The 22816-nt window shown below is 41.7% G+C and overlaps 2 protein-coding genes and 1 pseudogene across 4 annotated transcripts in view; 2 read left to right on the top strand and 1 right to left on the bottom strand.

The window, feature by feature from the left end:
* CLIC5 (chloride intracellular channel 5) overlaps positions 1–22816 on the bottom strand; it is a 153490-nt gene that overhangs the window by 78936 nt on the left and 51738 nt on the right. Inside the window, exon 1 of one of the 2 annotated variants that reach the window (XM_039854079.1) lies at positions 14742–15120. The exons of the other annotated variant lie outside the window; for it this stretch is intronic. Within the exon in view, the coding sequence (XP_039710013.1) occupies positions 14742–14804 (63 nt within the window). The 5' untranslated portion in view covers positions 14805–15120. Of the gene's footprint in view, positions 1–14741; positions 15121–22816 lie in introns of those variants that run through there. 2 annotated transcript variants of the gene reach the window in all.
* LOC120595950 (fibrosin-1-like protein) lies at positions 15044–17445 on the top strand. 2 transcript variants are annotated; one of them, XM_039854081.1, is made up of 4 exons: positions 15044–15396; positions 16277–16330; positions 16780–16877; positions 17299–17445. In XM_039854081.1, the coding sequence occupies exons 1-4, from the start codon at positions 15067–15069 to the stop codon at positions 17318–17320; spliced, it is 504 nt and encodes a 167-aa protein (XP_039710015.1). In that variant the 5' UTR covers positions 15044–15066; the 3' UTR covers positions 17321–17445. The 2 variants fall into 2 exon arrangements, with proteins under 2 accessions (XP_039710015.1, XP_039710016.1); XM_039854082.1 differs by lacking the exon at positions 16277–16330 and having other exon boundaries at positions 17299–17444.
* LOC120596472 (uncharacterized) lies at positions 18052–18150 on the top strand (annotated as a pseudogene).

The raw sequence follows: 22816 nt of genomic DNA, 5'->3' as shown, positions 1-22816 counted from the left end.
GAGAGGATGAAGAGAAGAGCATTTCAGGCAAAGAAAATGGCTCGCCCAGAGGCCTGAGGCTGTAATGCAAAAGTATGGCATTAAGGCAATAGTAAACACAGGTTTCCGTTCCCACACCCGAGTTCCTGGATGGAGCCTAAGAGCTTGTATTTTTTGAAGCTTCCTGGAAGATTCCAATGTGCTGTCACTTGGGGACATAATTAATTAATCCAGTTTTCTGGCTCAGCAAATTGATTAATTTTCACCTCCATACACCACAAAGACTGCTTTGGCCCCTATGTCACTCCTTCAGGGAACTAATAGGGTAGGAACATTTACGAGCTATGTGACCCTGGACAAGCCATTTGTTGGTGCCTCAGTTTCCTCATCTATACAATGAGAATACTAATAATAGTATTTAATATACCAAGTTGTGGAGAATAGATGATGAGGACGTGTAAAGCGGTTAGAAAGCATACAGTAAGCACATAATAAATGTTAGTTGTTGTTACTATTACCCTTTTCTCTTGAAGGAGGATCTGGGGAACTATTGTAACTTGTTTTCACTCAGTGAAAGGGCTTCACTCAGTGAAAGGGCTTCACTTTGGTGGCACTAAAGTTGATGAGGAGGGAGGAGAAAAGAACTTAGTGTGATCTTGCTTTACCCCAGCTTCCCCCATGCTGGCCCAGTGAGTCAGATGATTCGTATTCATAACAAGTCCTACATGTAATCCTGGATCTACATTTTGTCCATCTCTATTAAAATCACCCCAAAGAACTTACATAGGTTGTGAAATAAATATTTTATGTTAAATATCCTAATAGGACATTCTAAGCGCTCAAACTAGGTATTATAATTAATGTCATAGGAACTCTAAGACTTCAAAGAAGATTCTGTTGCACAATTTTTTTAAAGGAAATATTGATAAGGGCTCTTTTGCAAACCACAGATCTCATTCTAGCTATTTTAAGTAGAAATGGAATTGGTCTGGAAAGTCATTTCCTAACTTCTGCCTTGAAGAAACTGGGCCCAAAAGAAGTATGTTTGAATGGTGCTAGGCAGCAACAAAATCAGACAAATGTCCACTATACTTGTCAATATTAAAATCAGTTGAAAATACTCTCCAAAATATAAACATATGAATAATAAGCAACATGCCCTTTATTATTACTTGTTGGCATAGGAAAGAACCAGTTTCCTGCCAGATCATGGTATCTGAGACTACTGAAAAAGAAAATCTTAAAAATGAGTGAACAAGGTCTGCACACACACACATACATACTCAGACTGAAACTAACTAATGTGAAAGTTAACCATAATAAGTAAACAATAGCCAGAGACCATAAGTGGATTCCACGAATTTACACAATTTGAATTGAGGCCAGGATCCAGCAGGCCCAGGAATGTAGTTCCAACTAGTTCATAGTTGAAAAATTCCCCAGAGAGGCCAAGTGTCTTGGTCAGGGGCACAGAAGAGTCAAGGACACAAACCAACCCAAGTGCTTGCCATTAGGAATGTTTGCCTTATGACAAAGTTCTCCTTTCTTGGGAAATGTACCTTCTGGAACAGCTGTCTGTGGTCTCACAGATTGGCTTGCCTGTTTGATTTGCTCACCTCTCTCACTCAGTGTGCAAAATTGGTGTGAAAATGAGGTCGTTGTTGTGTTTTCACTCAGTGACGTTCCCAGGCAGACCCTGTTGCATCTCTCCACTGCCAGATGGCCATGTCCCAGCACACCGATGTCAGGGCACTGCCCGGAGAAGCGGCTTGTGTCAGCAGTGCACAACTTGGTGGGTGCCAGGCCAAGCAGTAAACATTAAGGAGATTGTTTGACAAGACAATACTCCAAGTGCCGGGGGGTGAAAAGAGCGAGAGGGTGGAAGCTGGGAATGAGTTCTGTCCATGTGTGACTCTCCACACGACCGTGGACACCTTTCTATGGGTCTCACAACGAAGTCTAGAGCCTCAGTCTGTGACTATTTCATCACATGCAGAATAGGAATGTTAATAATTTTGATTCGCATAGGAACATTCTCCAAGAAATTCAGAATGCTTCATCTTACAACTCAACCCTGGCGTAAACAGGCCTCAACACTTATTGGCATGGACTGAGACAGGTGAGTACAGCCACTTCCACGGAAGGATGCCTTCCATAGTGAAGGCCAAGTCCACAGCTCTGGGTACCAAACCACATTCAGTTCAGTTCCTTGTCAGGTGGGCACCTAGGTCAAAGGTCAGCCTACTGCCTATTTCTATAAAAAAAAACGTTTAATTAGAATACAGGCATACCCATCGTTTACATGTTGTCCATGGTGGTTTCATGCTGCAGTGGGAGAGTTGAGTAGCTGCTACAGAGACTGTATAGACTGTTAGGCCAAAAATATTTACTATGCGACCCTTTACAGAAAAGTTTGCTGACCCCAGCCTAGATTACGGGAGCTCTGAGACCCTGACCAAGTAGATGGTAAACTGCCTGAGAAAGTCCCTTTGGAATCTCCCACAGGGCCCAACACAGGGCTCAGTATACAGCAGAATCAAAGAATCAACGACCTCAGATATTTCATCCAATCCCCTCATTTTAAAGATGAAGAAACCCAAATGACTAATCCAAAATAATAGAATGACAGGAAGCAGAAGCAAAATGCAAGTTTCCCGAGTTCCACTGTATTGCTCTGTTAACGCAACAAATATTTGTTGAATATGGAATAAATGCAAAACTATGTGTGGATTTATCTATACAGCAATTTGATTAGTTGGCATATGCCAAACACTATTTGGACATAGGCATTTCAGTCTTGGATATCAAATCTCAGGAGAGAAGGATAGATAGACTCTATCTAATTTGTATGTAGAATATCTATCTATCTATCTTATCTATCTGCGAATAATAAAATGATGGTGCACATACAGTCTAGTAAAGAACAGCCAGCCACGAGGAGAGAATCCATCTGATCAATGACTTTAAGGTCACCATTTTTAGTTGATTATTGTCCTATCCATTTGAACTCCACTGAAGGAAATCAGCACTGGGCTTAGGGAGCAGAGCCATGGCAAGGGTGATCTTTATCTTCCATCCCTGGCCTCCTTTTTCAGCTTAGTAGGCCATCCTTCCCTCATGTCAAACCCTCCATCAACTAGGTACATCTGATAACCACTCCTTCCTCCTCCTCAACCTATGTCTAATTATACATTGGGAGGTACCCCTTCACTCCAGAGTGGTAAATAGCCAGGCGTTCCCACCGAGGGCCATTTATTCCCACTCTGGAATGAGAGGTGTGTCACCCGTGATAGTGTAATTCTTGGCACACAGGTAGAAAAATGTTTTCTGAAGAGCATTAGGCTTAGATAAGCTTCAAATAGCTCTTTAAGGTGATCCAAAGCGAGAGAGGGGCCAGCAGGGATAATCCGTGGTTTTTCTCCAGTGGTACCTTTGTTCTTCTTGTCAAGAGAAGCTCCTGGGGTCCTGATGGGGGTGGCAAACCTGAGGTCCCTTCATCATCTGGTCCTTTCAGAATCTGCCCTGGCAATAGGTCTGTTATAGGGAGGGGTAGGTGGCTTCCTCTCCCTTCTCTGCCTCAGCTTAGATAGTACTCTTCCTTCATGTCCCACCCCTGAATTGAACCCCAAGTCCTTCCCCACCTATGCTGCAGGGTAACACATATTTTGAAAAAGACCTCTGGGGAACGTGACTTAAAACAAAGGAGTCAGTCGAAGGATGGGAATTGATGTTATTGTGGCAGAGAAGTAGGAAGTAAACTTGAGAACAGGTGAGTCTTCAGATGGCTCTAACACCTCTATCTGGTAAACATAAAAATTAGCCTCGACCTTGGGCTATTTATTGTGACTTATGGAGAATAAAGGAAAGACAAAGCCTTGGACATCCTGCTCTAACTAGCCATTAGAAAAAAAAAAATGTATCTTGCTTTAGCACAAGCATTTTCTCTTCACACAGCTGGGAGGTCTGGGTGAAATAAGGCCACAGAGCACAGATCCTGATGCCCCAGGAATTGGGTTTGAATCCACTGAATTCCATGTTCTAGCATGTCCTAGCTCCATGGCCTTGGTCAGGGGATTCAGTCTCTCTGAGCTTCAGTTTCTCACCTGTAACTTGGGTGTTATAACAGGACCTTCACACGGAATTCAAGGAGTTAATGTAAGCAAAGTTCAGAACATCACAGAGCCGCAGCTATTATTATTCATTTTCCAAACTCAATCTCTGAATTCTGAAAATATAGAGACTCATGGGACCAAAAAGAACTAGAGAACAAGAACTAATTCTTCTGCTTCATAAGTTAAGTCAGTTCCCTTCTGTCTCTCTTACCCTTTATCCCCTGCCATCCCTCCAGTCTTTTTCCCAGCATTTTCGACTTCAAACACCTTGTACTCTGGGGATGGGAATGAGCAGCTATTGAAATCCATGACTGTTTTTATAACTCCATGGAGTAAATTCTAAAGTCAAGGGCCAATATTTAAGAAGACTGGAATACTATGTTCATTAGGATGACCTAGGAGCAGCTAGAAGGTCCACTGTCCCTTAAATTTTTCTCTCATATTTGCATATCACAGTGCTTTAAATTTCCACCATTAGACTCACTTCTCTGGGTTCAGGATATTCACATGGGCCCTTGTTAGGTTATAGGAAGTGTTCCTATAATGGACTGTGCCTCAGAATCACTGAGGCACTAATTAATTACAGATGTCTGGGACCCCTGAAGACTGATTCATAAGTCTGTGCTGGAATTTGGAAAGTGCCCCGGGTGGTACATAAGATCATGTGAGGCTGGGGAAACTGGCTCTGGGAGAGATTGCTCAGGCCTGCAGTCAGCATCTTCAGGTTTTTCCCTTGACTCGTGCAGAGCAACACAGCATACAAGCCCGGGCAAGTCACCTTGTCTGTGATGGGGATTAAATCTCTTTCTTCCTCAAAGGGACTGTGTAAAGATAAAATAAAGAAGAGGCTCAAAAATGCTTCAAAAACTATATGAACCCACAAGAAACCATTTTAAGAGAGTATAGGAAATAAGATGGGGAGAGGGAATGCAGGCCTAGTTGAAGCGTTTTCAATAAGAGGTTGAAGCAGTTGAACTTGATCTAGCAGAGTGTGATAAAGAGAGCATTCTAGGAAGATTAAGCTAATGGTATCAAACATGGTGGACAGGAAGTGAGAGAGACTATAGGCAGGATGCTGTTTTAGGGGGTGAGAAGGTGATGAAGTGGTAGAAAACAAAGAAACAAACCATTTCTGTGATAGAGACAGCTTCGTGGTTTGCCAAACCTGCTTCCCTCTTTTCTCTGGAAACACAGCTAGATGACACTTGAGTTCTGGACTACGGAAAGTGGGTGAAGGGATTTGACCACTTCTGGGCAGGGATCATGCAAACCTCCCATGTGATCCTTCATTCTGGATTTCCCACCAGTGCTAGGAATGCAGGGTCCAGCAGAGGAATTGGCAGACCTTGGATGTGGCAGGATTCAGAGTGGAGGGAGCCTAAAAGACTATTCATCAAACACAGTGTTGAGCTATTATATGAACAAGTTCACGGGCTGTTGTTTCAGTGGTGGGGCGTATACAAACCAACACAATGCCTTACATTTGAACAGTGAAAACTCAAGTTTACAAAAGGGATTTGTGTTTCTTATCTTATTTGACACTTATAATAATCCTGCCAGACAGATCAGATCTCTATTATACTCATGAAGTACCCGAGCAAGGAGAGGTCATATAACTTTCTCTACGTGGCTCACCTCTCCTGGAGTCCTGTGGTCAAGCCTTGTCCCAAACCTTTCATTCGTACAAAAAAAATCTGAGGCATTTTTGATAAACAATCATAGACATAAAGCTCCTTACCTTTCTAAGGCAACTTATAAAGACACTGTGGATAAAAGGCAGGTGAGATTGCCCCATCCCCCCACCTGCTGGGTTTCCTGGGTGTTGGCCCAGTGATAGCATTAGGAAGCAGAGGTGTCACTGAGGGGAGAGGAGTCTTGGGCTAAATCAAGAAACCTATACCTGTTGCCATGACAACCTCCCAAATTGGATTTTTAAGAGACAGTAACTGGTACATGGTTTTCACTTCCTCTTTATTCCAGGCAATGGGTCCCCAGTTGGACTCCATTCATTACATATGCTCCCCGCTTTCACCTTTTGTGTTTTTCTTCTAGTCCGATACTTGTTCCTTTCCCCCTTACCATAGAAGAATGATAAAAGTAGAAGATATTATCTAAAGTTCATAAAGGTTGATGTGGAGTAACCAGCATCAAACTTCTACACCCCACAGCCTGTGGGTGACCCAAGACACACTTCGAAGACCGCCCACTTCAGAATACCTCTTCTTGAATGCAATAGCACCAAGCATGCCATTTTAGATAATTAAGCACTTCCTTCTCTTTTAAAATATAATTGTCCCACAAGCAGGTCGTAGCACATGCAATCTTATACATCATAAATGAAAGTCCGAAATCACTCAGTCTGTTGTCAGAGGTACCTATGATTCAACCCTACTTTATATTGCTGTCCACCTTTCCAAAATCCCTTCACATTCTCTTTGCAGACGCTTAGTTCTTCATGACACTTCCTGCCATTTCTTGCTTATGCGTGAGACATTGTCCACATAGTTCCCTTCATCTAGGATGTTATGTTAATTTCCCACCTCTTAGATCGCTTCATCGCCTTGACTAACTCCGCTTGTGCATCATTCCTCCCTCTCAAATGGGCATTTTCTAAAACACAATCCTTATTTCTTTACTCCTTCTCCATGCTCCCTCCTCCAGGGAACTTATTACTTCAACTTATTTTGCTCTAAGTTCAAACCCACATTCTTATCCCTGACCTTCCTCTCACTCTTAGTTCTGATTTTCCAGCACTCTAATGGATATCTGCCCTTTCCTGTTCTGCTATCACCTCAAACAGAAGACTTCTAAAATCATATTATCCTCATTAATGAAAACTCCCTTCCTCACAGCTCTATTTCCATCATAAAGCCAGAGACTTTCAGGGTTAAAAGGAACCTGAAAGCTCAAGCTCAATTAGTTTATCTGTACTCAGTCCATTTACATCTTTGACCATCCCGGTCAAACCCATCAATGGTATCACCATTCCAAATATGGAAACCAGTCTCTCTAGAGGCAAATTTACCAGGAAATATATTTGCACACATATCTTCGAAGGCCCATGCTCGATTTTGTATTCACATCAGTCTTCTTTTCAGCCCTAGTTTGGGCCTATTATCGCCTCCAGACAGGAAAACTGAAGAATCATCCTTATCAGCCTCTGCCTCAAGGCTCTCCTTATTCTAACATGCTCACAGTGAAACCAGTCATAGGAGCAATGGCAAAAACAGCAGCAGCTCGCATTTTATCTCATTTCTCTTCAAGACTTAAATCCATATAGCTTGTATCCCAAAATGTTAAGATTGTCAATTTTTCTGAAAAGAAGGGGTTAACTAGATAATTTCGGAGAGGTTTTCTCAAAGCAGAAATTCTACAATTTTATGATTGTTGATCCCATTTACTGAAGAGGAAACTTAGCTTTAAAATAAGTCACACAACCAATGTGTGACAAAGCCAGATCTTGAGTTCATTAATCTTCCCACCATATCATGCAACACAGAATATGAACCTTTCTAAACAGGGACCAAATCAAGCTCCCACCCCATGTGGAAACTTCTGGTCGCTCCCCATTAATTACAAGGGGCAAAAACCACTTATCCGCCATTCAAAACTCTTCCCACTGTTTCTTTTTTTCTGTGTTATTTCCAATTGCACCCCTCCATATACCAATCTCTTCAGCCAACCTCGTATACCCACTGGGTCCTGAACATCTTCACCTCCACACTGTTGCTGGATCTGACATAGTTACCCACTCCTAGCCACTCTGTGCATCCTAATCATTTTTCAAAGCACAACTTGGGTCCCACCTCCCTCTAGACTAGGCCTGGAGACCTCATTCAAGCCACACTGGTGTCTTGATATGCACCCTTCATTTCATCTCCTACCACTCATGTGACACTGATGCTTTCTCACATTTTTGCTCACAGCTGCAAGCAATGGACTACTGGAGCCCCATCTTCTTTGATATCCCCTCCCCCTTTCAGCTTTCACAGAGGCTGGCTCAGAGTACATGGCTCCACATGTGTGTCTGTTAGTTGGTTGACTGATTGTTTATTTTCGATCCCTTAACTCCCTAAATTCTTTATCTTCCTAATATTTCCTTCATGCCTAACTTTTAAAATTACTTGTCACTCTTATAACATAAAAAAGTTACAAACAAAGAAAAGCAAGGTCAAAAGAAAGGTCAAAAGCATTCCTTCCCTCCCTTTTCTAGTTTATTGGTGGTCAGTCTGGGGTAATTCATGCTTAATAGCATATTTGCCTCAGCCTCCTCCACCCTATGAAATGCAAGCTTATAGTGGGGACTGAACTTCCTCTTGCCTTTTGGGTCCCCACTGGGTAGTTCAGCCCTATCTACCCATGGTCCGGTCCAGTGGTTTTCAGTCTTTGAGGAATCCTGGAATCACCCACCCAGGGGTAGTTTTTTAAGGATACAGATGCCTGAGCCTGACTCCGACCTCCTGAATCTGAATCTCTGGGGACGGGGACCTGGGCAAGTCCATGTGAAGAAGCTTGGCAGTGACTTTTTCACACCCCAAAGGCTGTGACACACCAATGGCCTGGCCATTGTTCACCATGTGTGCTACAATCAATAGAATTCAAAGACTTTCCCCATGCTCGCAGAGCTAGAGGGTTTCTAGAGGTTAACGACTCCATGTCTTTTTCTCGGAAAAGATTCATTTCAGTTCTGATAACATTTCATTATCTTTAAGGAATTTCACGTTTCAGAATGAAGATACTCCTCAACTGAATCTATGAGTTTCCAAACTAGATTCTCACTCAGAAGACTGGCAAAGAAATACCCCCGGTCATTGGAGCCGACCCTTCAGAACACCAGCATGGGCACTTCTCAGACGCCCCCGGGTAGGGAGAATCCTTTCACTACTGACTCACATCTTCAGGAAACCTATGCTTAACCACTTTGTTTCTTCACTATTTCTAGTCCTCCAGGCTTGATGATAAAGACAACTGAGGATGTCTCCTGGGTAGTAGTTTTAAAAGATAGCAGACATTGAGACACTGTTATATTTTTTGCATAGCCCAGATAGATAATGCACATGAACATGTGTGTGTATATATTTTCTATGAGAGCAACTATGGCTATGATGGGCTGGCGAGCTGCTGGAGAGAGAGTGGGAAAATCTGCACAGAGAGCCTAGGGGTCCTTTTGGAACTAAGGGTCAAAGTTATAAGCATTTTTCAGGTGAACCTGGGGAGGCCATGCCCAGGGCCCATTGACAAGACAGGGAATGAAGCCCACGAAATAATGTCCCCTTACAGGTAAAAGAGGAGAGGCCAGTGCAGCACCCCCAGTGGTTTGATGCATTCTGGCCCAGGCCCCAGAGCTATGTGGAAGCTCCCTTTGATTAACTTCTCTTGAGCTTGAGAACTCAACAATTGGTCAGGGATCTGCACTTACCCTGTGGTCAGGGCAACCACATTGCTTTGGACAGTGGTTTCTGGGGTCTCCAGCTCTCTGAGCAGCAACCTCATTAGAGGCAATCAGTTCCAGTGAAGGTTTCACTGTACTCTAGCTTTTCAGCGGTCTGTGTCCTGGCTCCAGCAACGAGGCAGGGGCAGACAGGACTGAGTCTCTGACTTCTTGGACACGTTAAGGGAGAAAAACTCAAGGCTTCTCACCATTTGAGCTATACTTGGCCTACAGAAGAGGTTCTACTTACACCCCAGATTCATACACAGCTCTTTCAATGCTCACATTATCAGCACTGCACCGGTAAGAAAACGGTGGCTCAGAGAGGCCAAGCAGCCTGTTCCAGACCACAAAGCAGGTAACTCACAGCCTAGCACCCAAAGCTGCACTCTTCTACTGCACCTCCTGCGCCCACTAACATGGGCCCAGCATCTGGCAACTCAGAAAGAAACAAGAACGAAAAGCTTTTGACCTGACTGTCTACATCGATATACTCTTTGCCCTGGGTGGAGAGAGTCAAGAAACACCCAGAGAAACAACACAAGTCAGCAGAGAAGTAGGAGCTGGCATCAGTGACAGTGGACTTCAATGTCTGCACATCCTCAGTCCTCACTCCCACTACCTGCCAAACGGCACCTGAAATGTGCACTATTCGACCTCTGACACTAGCACTCTCATGGATGCATTACCAGGAAAAGACACATTCATTGACATAACAGGAAGGATGAATCTGTGTATTGGATTACTGACTGCAGATCAAAATCCGAAGGTGGTGGGAAAGAAAAACAATTGCTTAATATGATGAAGCAAATGTCAAAACCTAATGAGCTTATGCTCGGGCAAGCTGCCCCAGGTGACCAGTCAGCCAGTGGGCAGCAGGGATCTGAGATTTGATCCTGTCTGTTCTAGAAGTCAGATGACCACAGCATGGGTCACCATGACTTGACTTGACCCTGCACCACTGTCAGAGCATTTCAGATCATTCAGTAAGTGAAACAACTAGTCATTTCCACCAGACAATCAGCAGGACTCTGTTCAGTTTCCCCCATGCTGAACTAATGATTATTTGACTAGACGGACCCCATGCCCTGATCGTTCTAGAGTCCTGTGGATAGGGCATTATAGGCCGTCAGCATCCGTTAACCAACACTGTTTGGGTGAAAGCTCTCTATCAACAACGCTCCTGATCACGATGCCCCAAGGCCGTTAGAAGTTCTAGACATTAACCCGCCCTAGCTAGGTCACCTATTTCAGCTGTGGCAGAAGCTGCCTGACATCAGACTCGCCTCTGATTATGACTCAGTGGCTCTCCACTAGAGCTGCACGCTGGAGTCACTTGGGGTGGGGTAAAAATGTTGTTTCTGAGTCCTACCCACAGAAACTTTGATGTAATTGGCCTGGAGAGCAGGCTGGCATCGGGAGTTTTAAAATCTCCCCAAATGATTTGACTATGTAGCCAAGGTAGAAAACCGCTGGTTTCTGTTGAAACCCACACCTGTGGCCCCAAGAGACATTTGCAGCAAATTGCCTCACCATCATCACTTTGGTGGTTTTCTACATTTGGGGTCTAGGGGTGGTATAGGAGGTGGACGAGTCAATAGAGATGGGAGGGATGTCTTGATCTAACTACTCAGCACTTCCTGTCTTTCCGAATCACTTTCTGTTTTGCTTTTACTTCCTCGCTCTTTTTTTCTTTCAATTATTAATTCTCTAACCTGTTATCCTCCCTTTATGATCAAAGTCTAAGCTACATCTGATCTCGTTTATTCTCAAAATAGCCCTGGGAGTGAGGAAGGAGCCAGCTTTTTGTCCCCTAAGGCAAATCGGGGACCTGCAGATTAAGAAAAGTTCTATCTGCCACAGAATTCGTATCATTATTTCACATCAAGGTGTTTATAGCAATTTTCCATTTAGGAAACACTTTCACCTATTGCCTCTGTGGAACCCTCACAGCAAGACTGTGGTGACAGTATTTTCATAATCAGGGCGGCCACACATCCTAACTGGCCGTGAACAATTCCAGGGTACACCTGTTGCCCCAGCCTAATTATTGGTAGCACCCCCTTTCAATTTCAGAAGTGTCTTGGTTTGGACAAAAATTATATGGTCGCCTTATTTTAAAAACACCATCTTGTTTTAAGAAGGGTCTGTTGAGACTCATAGAAGTTAAGTAAGTTGTTCAGAATGACTCAACTAACTAGAGGGAGAGACAACACTTGAACTCAGGTTCTTTGTCTCCAAACCTCTGGCCCAACCACGGATATTATGGAACATTAGAATCAGAGTGTATCTACTCAAATCTTTCTTCTTGTAGATGTATAAACTAAAAACATCGGAGAAGGGATCTCTTAAAAGTCACCATAAGAATGTTCCCTGGAAGGGAAAGACTTGGAGTGCAAAGCAGGGATGGCCAGGCTTCTTGACAGCAGTCCACGACCACCTTAGAATGGGTTAGTAAGTTATCGATACTCGTCATCTTGGGTAGCACTGGAGAGCCTAATTTGGCAAAAGAAGATACAAGCCCTTACATATGGGTGTTTGAAAAAGAGTAAGGAATTTAGAGTCTAAACTGCTAGATTTGAGCACTGGGTCTGAATGTTATTTATCATTGACATCTGGGCATTTCACATACCCTCTTCTGAGGACCTGTGTTGTTCAACCATAAAACAGGACAAACCATCATTCTTATTTCCCTGGGTTGTTACAAGAAGAACAAACTGATGCCCACTGAGTGCTCTGACAGCAGCAAGTCTCGCAAGGTTCCTGTGAGTCACAGTTATTTGTTTTCTTCATTTTTCACATGAGTGAACCAAGGCTCATGAATAAGGACTGGAGATCCAATAAGATAAAAGTATTTGAATGTGCTTCATAAGTCCAAAAATGCTGCCTATTATTATTATTATTACTAGCAGTAGCAACAAATAATGATTATTAATTGATGTGACACAAAGTCATATGTCCTTGAAACTCCCTGAGTGACAGAGATTTTGTATGACACACCCAGCGGACGGTCCGGGTTGAAGGGTCACTTCATGGGAATGTTGAAGATGATCAATATCACAGCTCTTACTGGGTGGAGCCAGCCTGCCTGGGAGTCATCCTAGACAGTGGGTTGGTGGGTACCTTACCCTGCAGAAAGCACTCAGGTACCTGACACCTTCAACAAGAAGGCCTTTCTTCCAATGGAAATCACAGGGCTAAGAGAAATGTCAGACTCAGAAATGCTTAATTCTGTATATCAGGACATTGCCTCCCGAAGATGAAACCATTCAAAAATTGGCCATTGTCTTATTTCACAATTATTTTCAGCCTTTACTTGTCTCTGTAAGTGATAACTACTAACTAGGGGCTCAAAAAGGGGGAAAAAAATCAAAAGAGCTTTCCTATCTGATTTTTTGTTCTCTGCATCGGTCTGGTTTTTGAGCTAACCATTAAGGCTTGCCTGGTTCTCTTGGATTGCTTTCCTTTAGGGAAAAAACAAATGAAAACACAGGCATTTTAGAATTCTTTGGGGGCACTGGGAGCTGTGCAATGAGCTTTTTATATAAATGGAGAAAATCTCCAAAGCTGCCAACATGAAATTCCAAAGGTGCAGGTAGAATTGGTCTCCATGCCTAGTAGTGGGGCAAAGGGCTCCTTTGGCTCTAAAGAGTCAATTTGTGTTTCAAATATCTTTCAGGAACTTGACACTATGAAACTACCTCCTCCCAGGGAATCTGAGAAAGTCCTAGAATAGCTTTCTTCAAGGAGAGCAGCAAGACTCATTACTTTGTTAAAGTCCTCTCTATTCACTCCCTACACCGCAGGCCTGGACCCTGAGGTGCAGGACATCGCTGTGCTGCCCACACTGCCCGGCCTCCGAAGGGACGTGACCCCTTTCATTACCTGGGTCACCCAGAAGGCTTGGAAATCCTGCCCAGATGGGGTCGCAGAAACCAAATGAGGGTGACAGAAACCATATTTGAGGGGAAAGAAACAGGCTAAGGAAAGTAAGTGTCATTAAATGACACTTTAATTCTACGGATAATTTTTTTTTAAAGAACATAAAACCCAGCCAAAGAAATTTAACAAACTTTTCTGGTAGGCTGAGCCAACTGGGACAGATCACTTCCCCTATTCCAGGGAATACATGTGCCTTTTAAATTCCATCAGGAGGCCCTTGGGTAGGCACCAAGGACTCTTCTCTTCTTAGTGATCTGCATATTTCTAGGGAAACTTTGCATTCTAAGGTTTTTTTTCCCCTTTGTGAAAGGTCTCCGCTCTCAGGCAGCCTGCCAACGGCCCCTCCCCCAAGTCCTGGAGACTCTTTCTGCGCCGCCCTGGAGGCAGCTCGCCTGCCGCCTCAGGTTTCCAAGCTTCTGCGGTGACGGCACAGAGGACTGATCAAATGTTTCTTTCTTATTACACCAGCCGACCGGGAAAGCACTGCCTCGGCCTCCATCCTTCCTCCTACAGGTTGCAAAGGAAGCAAGCGGCTTTGACGTTAGATCGTGTCTGTCCCGGGAGCAAGGCGACTTAATTTAATTTTTTTCACTCTGTGCCTTCATCCCAGTCTGCTCAGGTTGACCGGGACGTTGTCCGAATTGCCAGCCCCTCAGCATTTCCTGATATTACCCTGCAGCATCATGATTACGACAATAACAGCAATGTTGGCAAATGGAGTGTTTGTTTTCTGCTTTTCAGGTCAGAAAGCAAGAAAGCATCTTTGTTTCCTTTTGCTTTCTTTCATTAGCTCTAAGAGAGAAAGGGGAAATTTTAAGACGTGATTTTTTCCCTTTTTTTCTTAAGGTAATTCTATCAGTAATGCTTCCTTTTATCCTCCTCCTCACCCTCGTTTTAGAGGAAAGGTTTACAGGTCCAGCCAGGTTCCTGCCATCTCCCTACACCTGGAGATGCCCTTTAGGAAAAGCCAACATCGCTCAGGGCAGGGCTCTGGACCCGCAGCGGTGACCGCCTGTCCTGCGGCAGCTTTGACAAACCGCGAACTCTCCAAGAAGACAGCCACTTGCGAGATTGCACCTGACTCCATTTCGCCCGAGAGCCCTGAAGCCAGGCTCTGCCTTGCAGAAGGCCACCCAGGGGACGGCAAGGGCTGGGCTGCCCTCCCTGGGGACAGTCCAGCGTCCCGGCGCGGCCCGCGCCCAGGCACGTGAGCCAACGCCGCCGGGAGCCTTGCTGGAGGAGAGGCAGGTGCGGCGGGAGCCGAGACACCGACCTACCTTCACGAAGAGTTCGATCTCAGGGTCCCTGTCGTCCCCGTTAGCTGTCGCTGCGTCCGTCATGCCGTCGGTGCCCGGGGCCACCGTCCCGGGCCGGGGAGGCGCCACCTCTGCGGCGCCGGGGCCAGCGCTCTGCGTTCCTGCTCCTGCCCAGGGGGCCTCTTTTCAGAGCGGCGTCTTTTTTCGTTTTTCTTTTTTTCTCCTCCCTAATCTATTTCTGAAGCCGGGGACAGCGATGTCTGAGAGATCAGTGTCCCGGGTGATCACATGAAAAGGAGAGAAGCCAGGAAGGGACAGGGGGCAAAGGGGAAAGGTGCCTTCAGGGATGGTAGCAGGTCCTGGGAGCAACAAGTGCTGGGCTGCAGGGAGGTGTCACAGGATCCGCGCCTGTCAGCGATCCTGCCGTCGCAGCCAACTCGCCCAAAATAGCTGGCGGCTGCGGGGCGGGGTCAACCCGGGCAGGGCGGGAGGGGCACCCGCGAGCCAGCGGGGCCTCAGCCCTGGCCCTGCCCCAGCCAAGCCACCCCACGGGGCGCGAGGCGCGGACCCAGCTGGTCCCACACCGCCACCAAGGACCAGAGGATGTCTTGGGGAACGAAAGAGGAGAGGGAGAAGGAGCCTGAGAGAAGAGGAAGAGGAAGTGGAAGAGCGAGAGGTAGAGGTGGAGGTAGAGGTGGAGGTAGAGGTGGAGGTAGAGGTAGTAGAAAAGAGGAGATGCCTTTAAATCTTCAGTTTCAATAATGAAGCCTTACCTGCTCCAGGTTTACTATCGGCGTTACCCAGTTGGAAAGCCCCTTACTGCCTAAGCAATGTTCAGTGAGGGAGTGGGAGAGGGAAGGAAAGGACCCCCAAAACAGGCCTTTGCCATCCTCTGCTGGACAAATAGAGTGGGGCGGGGCTGGGCGGGAGTTGGGGGGAAGACCAGACTGGCAGTGGTGGCTTGTAAGTTAGAGGGGTGAGCCAGCCAAGTCAGGTGCAGCTGGAGCCAAGAGTCCCTGTCTTTAACCTTCTTTCTGGGCTTGTTCTTTCCTTCCTTTCTTTTTCTTTTCATATGCTTTCTAGTCTATTCTTTTCTTTCTTTTCTGTTCTTGTTTTTTGTTTTTATCTTTGTTTTGCTTTTTTAATGAAGTATGATACACATATGGGAAAAAACACATATCATAAGTGTACAGTTCAATGAATTTTCACAATCTTAACCTACCCACGCAAAATAAACACCAGATAAAATAAAATAAAATAAAATAAAATTAAAATAAAATAAAATAAAATAAAATAAAATAAAATAAAATAAAATAAAATAAAATAAAATAAATAACGTTAGCTACACCCCAGAAGCTCCTCCTGGTCTTTCCTCGTTATTTCTCCTCCCCTCCCCTCTCTTCCTGACCAAGGTAACCATTAGCCTGATTTGTAACAGCACAGGTTACTTTTGCCTGGAACCTTACATTACATTTGTGAGATTCATTTATTCTGGTGTAGTTGAACTCAGCTATTTTTATTGCCACCATGTATTCTTGTCATTCTTTTGTTGATAGACATTTGACTGCTATGGATGCTGCTGCCAGCAACTTTCTATCAAACATCTTTTGGTAAAAACATGGACGATTTTCTGTTGAGTATATACTTATGAATAGAATTGCTAAATTGAAGAGGGTGAGGATGTTCTTCTTAAGTAAATGCTGCTACATGGTTTTCCAAAGTGGTTGTACTAATTTATATTCCCGCCCCTCATTACTTTTAAAAATAGGCAGTAGATCTTTTGCATCTGGAATCTGGTCATATTCTGTTTTCTTTAGCTAATCCTACTTATGCTGTCTTGCTTTACTTACAAATGTACAATTTATTTCATAACTTTATAAAAAATAATAATTTAATAATAAAAATAAATAATAGTATTTATTATGTACCAGGCAAAAAAAATGCTAAGTACTCTACATATCTTAACTTGTTTAATCTTTATAATTAGTGTTATTATCCCAATTTTACTAGTGGAGAAAATGAGGTATAAAGTATTTGAGTAACTTGCCTTGTCATCCAGCTAGGAAATGGTGTGAAGTCAGGATTTGTACCCAGGAAGACTGAGCCTGTGCTCTCAACTACTCTACTAACTGCCTCTCTCAAACTAGTGCACACGAGGTAAGTCACTTTGGGGAAACAAAGACAATGCCCTCGTCTTAATGGAGATTAAAATTCATTTCAGGGTAATAGTCTCATGAAAAGAAAACTAAGGCTGCCACATGAATTAGGCAGACGAAAGGGCTACATAAGTCAGCATGTAGAGAGATTATTCACCACAATTGAAATGGGTAGAGGAAAAGTCTTCACAGAGCAGAAGGCACTTCAGTTAAACCTTCCTGAATGGTCAGGCATCTGATAGGCAGAGAAGATGGCAAGGTATCCTGGCCACCCTTAATGGCAGCTGTTTGCCCATATACTCCAAGTGTAAATATCTCCTTCTTACTGAAGAAACAGTCACCAAACCCAATTTGCAACCCTCACAGTACACTATAGCTTAATCAAGGTGAAGTTTAATTTCTCTCCTCCTCCTTGGTTTCAGGCTTACATCACCACAGTCCTGAGAGAAACAGTCACCTTCATGGCTGTACATTCTGAGCCAATGACTACATCCTCTGGGAAGGACAAGGTTACAGCAGGAGACTGGTACCTTCATTGCATGCTGCGCAGATTTATCGCTTCCCTGCTCTGGAGTGTGGACGATATTTGCAATAGTACTGTGGCAGAAATAAATAAAATTATACTTATAAAATGTCTTTAAGGTTTGTTGTTGTTGTTGTTATTGTTATCGTTGTTGTTGTTGTTTTTTTAATGAAAGATGTCTTACACATATGATCACTTTCTTGGCTATGATCTAAACAACATATGGCATGACCTCTATGCTCCTTAATCTCAAACCTAGCAGAGTCGGCTTGCATTTCATCTTCACCAAATATCTCCTGCTTGTTGGAAAATGGAACAGTTCCCTTTAATTTGTAGATAATATCTTTCATTTGGACATCCCTACAGATAACTGATAGTGTTGATATTATAAACTTTCATGTTGCAAAAAAAGCCAGCTTTCATCATAAAATATTTCTAGTTTTTAATTCCACATTCTGCTTTAGTTCAAGATAAAAATATTTCATTTTCACCCTTTAGTGTCAAAGCATACTAGATTACAATCAATTCTAGCTTTGTTCAGAGAAAAACATTTCCTCGATCATAAACTATACGTCTAATAATCATAGTTTCACAAACTTGATGCAAGTTTTAGATAAATATTTACTGAAAGAGCACTTCAAAAATATATCCAGTGCTCACTTTGGCAGCATATATACTAAAATAGAGAGAAGATTAGCATGGCCCAAGTGAAAGGATGCCAGGCAAATCTATATAACATCTATACTTTTGTATGATGTCGAAAGCAAAAATTATAACATATCTTATGGAGTTTCGATATAGTCAGATTAATGTTATGACATAATGGGTGAAGGTAAAGGGATTTATACAGTCGTTTGGTTTCTATACTTCACTCAAAATGATAAACTATGAACTCTAAGCAGATTGAGAAAATTTATGTGCATATAATGTAACAACTCCTAAAGGAAGAACTATAAAAGTTATACAAAGAGATATAGCAAAAAGCCAATAAATTAAATGCAATGGCAAGAAATATTCAAATAATCTAAAAGTCCTAACAGACATGAAAAAGAGAACAAACCAAAAACTACTGATACAATGGCACACCTAAATCCAACCATATCGGTACTTGCTCTAAATACAAATGGTCTAAACACATCAATTAAAAACTGGAGATTGTTGGACTGGATTTAAAAAAAAAAACCCCAAGAGCCAACTATATGCTATTACAGAATCTCACTTCAAAAATAATGATGTAGATAAACTTAAAAGATTGGAAAAGAAATACCATGCAAACGCTAATCAAAAAAATGAGTGGCTATAAGAATATCAGACAAACAGACTTCAAAACAAGAAAATTATCAGAGATAAAGAGGGATGTTACATAATGATAAGTCAACTCATCAAGAAGGTACATACACGATATGTGTATATACCTAATAACAGAGCTTTAAAATACATAAAACAAAAGCTGACCATGAAAGGAAAAAGAGACAAATAGACAATTACAGTTTGAGACAACAATAGTCCTCTCTTAGCAATCAATAGCACAAGTAGACCAAAAAAAAAAAAAAAAAAATCAGCAAGAATGTAGAAGACCTAAACAACTCTATCAACCAATTTGACCTAATGAAACTTTATAGAATATTCCACCCAACTGACAACAGAATACACTCTATTTTCAAGTACACTTGGAACATTCACTAAAATACTTAGTCTGGGTCATAAAACAAACGTTGTATTTAAAAGAATGAAATCATATGAAGTATGTTCTCTAATCCTAATAGAATCAATCTGATCAATTAAAACAGAATTCTGGAAAACATCTAAATATTTGGGAATTAAGTAACACACTTTAAGAAATTCCTTGGCCAGAAAGGGAGTCTTTAGAAAATATTTTTAGAAAATTTAGAATATTAGAAAATATTTTTAACTAAATGAAATGAACATACAACATATCAAAATTTGTGGCATGCAGCTAAAACAATGCCTAGAAAGAAATTTATCCTTGAAATGTTCTTTTTAGAAAAGAATAAAAGTCTCAAATCAATAATCTAAGCTTCTACCTTAAGAAACTAGAAAAAGAATACCCAGCTAAACTCAAAGTAAGAAGGAATAAAATAATAAATATTTAAAATTAATAAAATTAAAAAAAGAAAACAACAGAGAAAATCAATGAAACCAGAATTGGTTCTAGTAGATATCAATAAGATTGGTAAATTTCTTGCTAAATTTGCCAAGAGAAAGAGAGAGAAGATATATATTATTAATATCAGGTATGAAAGATGAGATGTCACTACAAACTCCACAGACATGAAAAGATAATAAAGGAATACTATGGGCAACTCTCTGTGTATAAATTAGCAATTTAGATGAAAAGGACCAAATATTGAAAGATACAAACTAACAAAATTCAGTCAAGAAGTAGATAACCTGAACAGTCCTATATCTGCTAAGGCTATTGAATTCATAGTTAAAATTCTCCAATTAATTAATTAATTAATTCTCCATTAATGAATTCAATAAAACATTTAAGAAAGAAATAATATCAATTCTATACAATCTCTTCCAGAAAAGAGAAGAGGAGGAAATAAACGACTCGTATCCAGGATTTGTAAAGAATTTTCAGAACACAAAAATAAGAAAACGACACAATTTAAAAAATTAGGCATAAGATCTGAACATTCCACCAAAGAAGATATACCAATGGCAAATAAACAAATTAAAAGATGATAAACATCATCATTCAATAGGGAAATACAAATTAAATGTAAGATACCAGAAATACCTATTAGGATGGTCAAAATATACACACGTGACAATGTTATGTGGTAACAAGAATAAAAAGAGCAACTGGAACAGCCATATGTTTTTGATGGGAATGCAAAATTATACAAATCTGGAAAAAAGTTCGATAACTTCATATAAAGTCAAACATACACTTACCACATGACTTACTTACTATCTTCTGGAGATTATCTTAGAAAAATGAAAATTTAGGTTCTTACAAAAACCTGTGCATAAAAATTGTTAGCGGCATAATTCATAATTGACCCAAACTGGAAAGAATGCGAAAGTCTATCAATGGGTGAATGAATAAACTCACAGTGGTGCATCCATATAACAATATACCACTTAGCAATGAAATGAATAGGTGCAAAACATATGTAAATCTCAAAGGCACTACACTAAGTGAAAGAAGTCAGTTTCAAAAGGTAACATACTATGTGATTCCATCTATGCGACATTATAGGAATGGAGAGAAAATCGGTGGCTTCCAGGTGTTGGGTAAGAGAGGGTTTGGCTACAAGAGGAAGCACAATGCAGTTTTTTCAGATGACAAAACTATTCTGTATCCTGTTTGTAGTGATGGTTATAAACATTTTTTAAAATGTGTTAAAACATATAGAACTGTATACCAAAAGAGTAAATTTTTGTATGTAATTTTTTTTATGATCGAGATGCTTAAAAACTTCAAAAAATGTGAAGTCACTAGGTTTTATTTCCATATCTTCTTTCCACACATTCTTTCCTTCAAATCTTTAACATCAGATCTCATCTCATTGACTTCAGAAATATAAAGCAGATCTCTATTCCATGAGGCCTAGAGTTCCTAACCATAGAAAATCAATAAATTAGGACAAACATTCATTGAAATAAAAAACAAAACAAAACAAAATAAATATATTTAGAATGAGAGAGAGCCTGCGTATGTGATAAAAGGACATTTATTATGAAATAATGATGATGCTTATAGAGAGATTTTCCAGAAATGTTTCTTACCCAGTACTAGAGAATAACTACATCATAGTTACAAGCTCTAACTTTTATGTATTTAATGAAACTTATTTAAACCCACGCATTCTGCCCACAGTAGCAGCTATTTCAATGGATATTAGGTTGTTCCACCCTGCATTCTCTACAAGGGATCTCTTGGACAATCCCAAGAGCTTGAGGTTCAAGCTGAGAGGACTGGTAAATTTTACTGACAGCTGCAGAAGCACCAGTTACATTGTGTCTCTGTGGAAGGATGAAGTGGGTGTGTCAAAAAGGAGGTGAGTCCTGGAGAGATCACGCCTGCATGAGGTCACAGATTGGACTGTAAGGAGGATTGGAGTGGGTTGTTAGTTCTATCTATTCCCTTATAAATTAACATGCCCTTGGGTGTGCCCAATATTATCAGTGATCTTTGACCCCACAGGATTCCATCTACTTGTGCTTAGCAGAGGGAAAGTTCTGGGAGCAGGCTGGACTAAAGCCAAGAGCCCTGGTCAACAAGTGTCACTCATCCCACTGATTCGCTCATTACTCATTTCTTCAACCAGTGTACTGAGAGTGCCTATTGTGTGCCGGGCACGGCTCAGTTCTTTCTAGAACCCTCTGAGAGCATGCAGTATACATATCAACCCCTGGTGATGAGCAGTCTTTGCTCTTGCATTATTCCTTGATGAGTTGGGTCATGTCTTTCCCACAATAGTAAAAGCTCCTTCAGTACAAGAATCCACTTTTGTGTCTCTTTTGCATGGTCCACAGAACAAAACGGTCCCTTGCTATAAACTTGTTAACTGATAATATTCCCAGTACAGTGTACCTGCGCAATAAATAATTGTTGATGGACTCAACTAATGAATAACTGACACCTCTTTTGTTCAAAACCTCTTACTCCACTAAAGATCCTGCCCTTACATTACTCAAAGGCTGACATCAGTAAAATGGTCATTACAGTGTGGGGTTTTTATAAAGATTCTAGTTTTGAACTAAAACATAGGAAAGAATTACATAATAATAATGTTAAGATTTACTAAGAGCCCACCATGTGTCAGGAGCTATTAGCTCACTTCATCTTAATATTCCAGTGAGGTAGGTGCCAGTAGTCCCATTTCACAAATGAGGAAGCAAAGAGTTAAAGAGATTAAGTAACTTGTCCAAGGTCACATGGTTAATTATAAATAACACAGCTGGTACTGACTGACCCAGGTCTCTCCATCGTTAAATCCCATCTTATTAACCACCATGTTTTACTGTGTATGTGAAGTAGGATATGGTTGGAGAGGTTAGGATGCTGATAAAAATTTAGAAATTGCTTATCAAGTCGGTGGAATCAGTAAATGACTCGTCTTGGATAAGGAATGGCTGGATTTGGGGATTCTGGAACCTTTCTTGACTCTACTTAACCTAAAAAACATTCAGAGATAAGCTGGAAAAAAAGAAATAGGAACCAAGAGGTGTCATATGCACACACACACACACACACACACACACACACCTTTCCTTTTACCCAATCCCTAGAGAAAGGGAAACCATGGGAGACAAAAGCCAGGAGAAGGGGAATCTGAGACCATATTCTGTTGCATCATCATGCACTTTTGGCAGGATTTACCACTCTGGTGATTGTCCTCACTCAATGTCAAAGTTCATATTTTAGTCACAGCAAGATC

Source organism: Pteropus medius, unplaced genomic scaffold (assembly GCF_902729225.1).
Source record: "Pteropus medius unplaced genomic scaffold, Ma_sr-lr_union100, whole genome shotgun sequence".
In the NCBI taxonomy this organism is placed as follows: domain Eukaryota; kingdom Metazoa; phylum Chordata; class Mammalia; order Chiroptera; family Pteropodidae; genus Pteropus; species Pteropus medius.
Note: the sequence above shows the minus strand (reverse complement) of the source record. Positions and strands in the feature narration are given on the sequence as shown.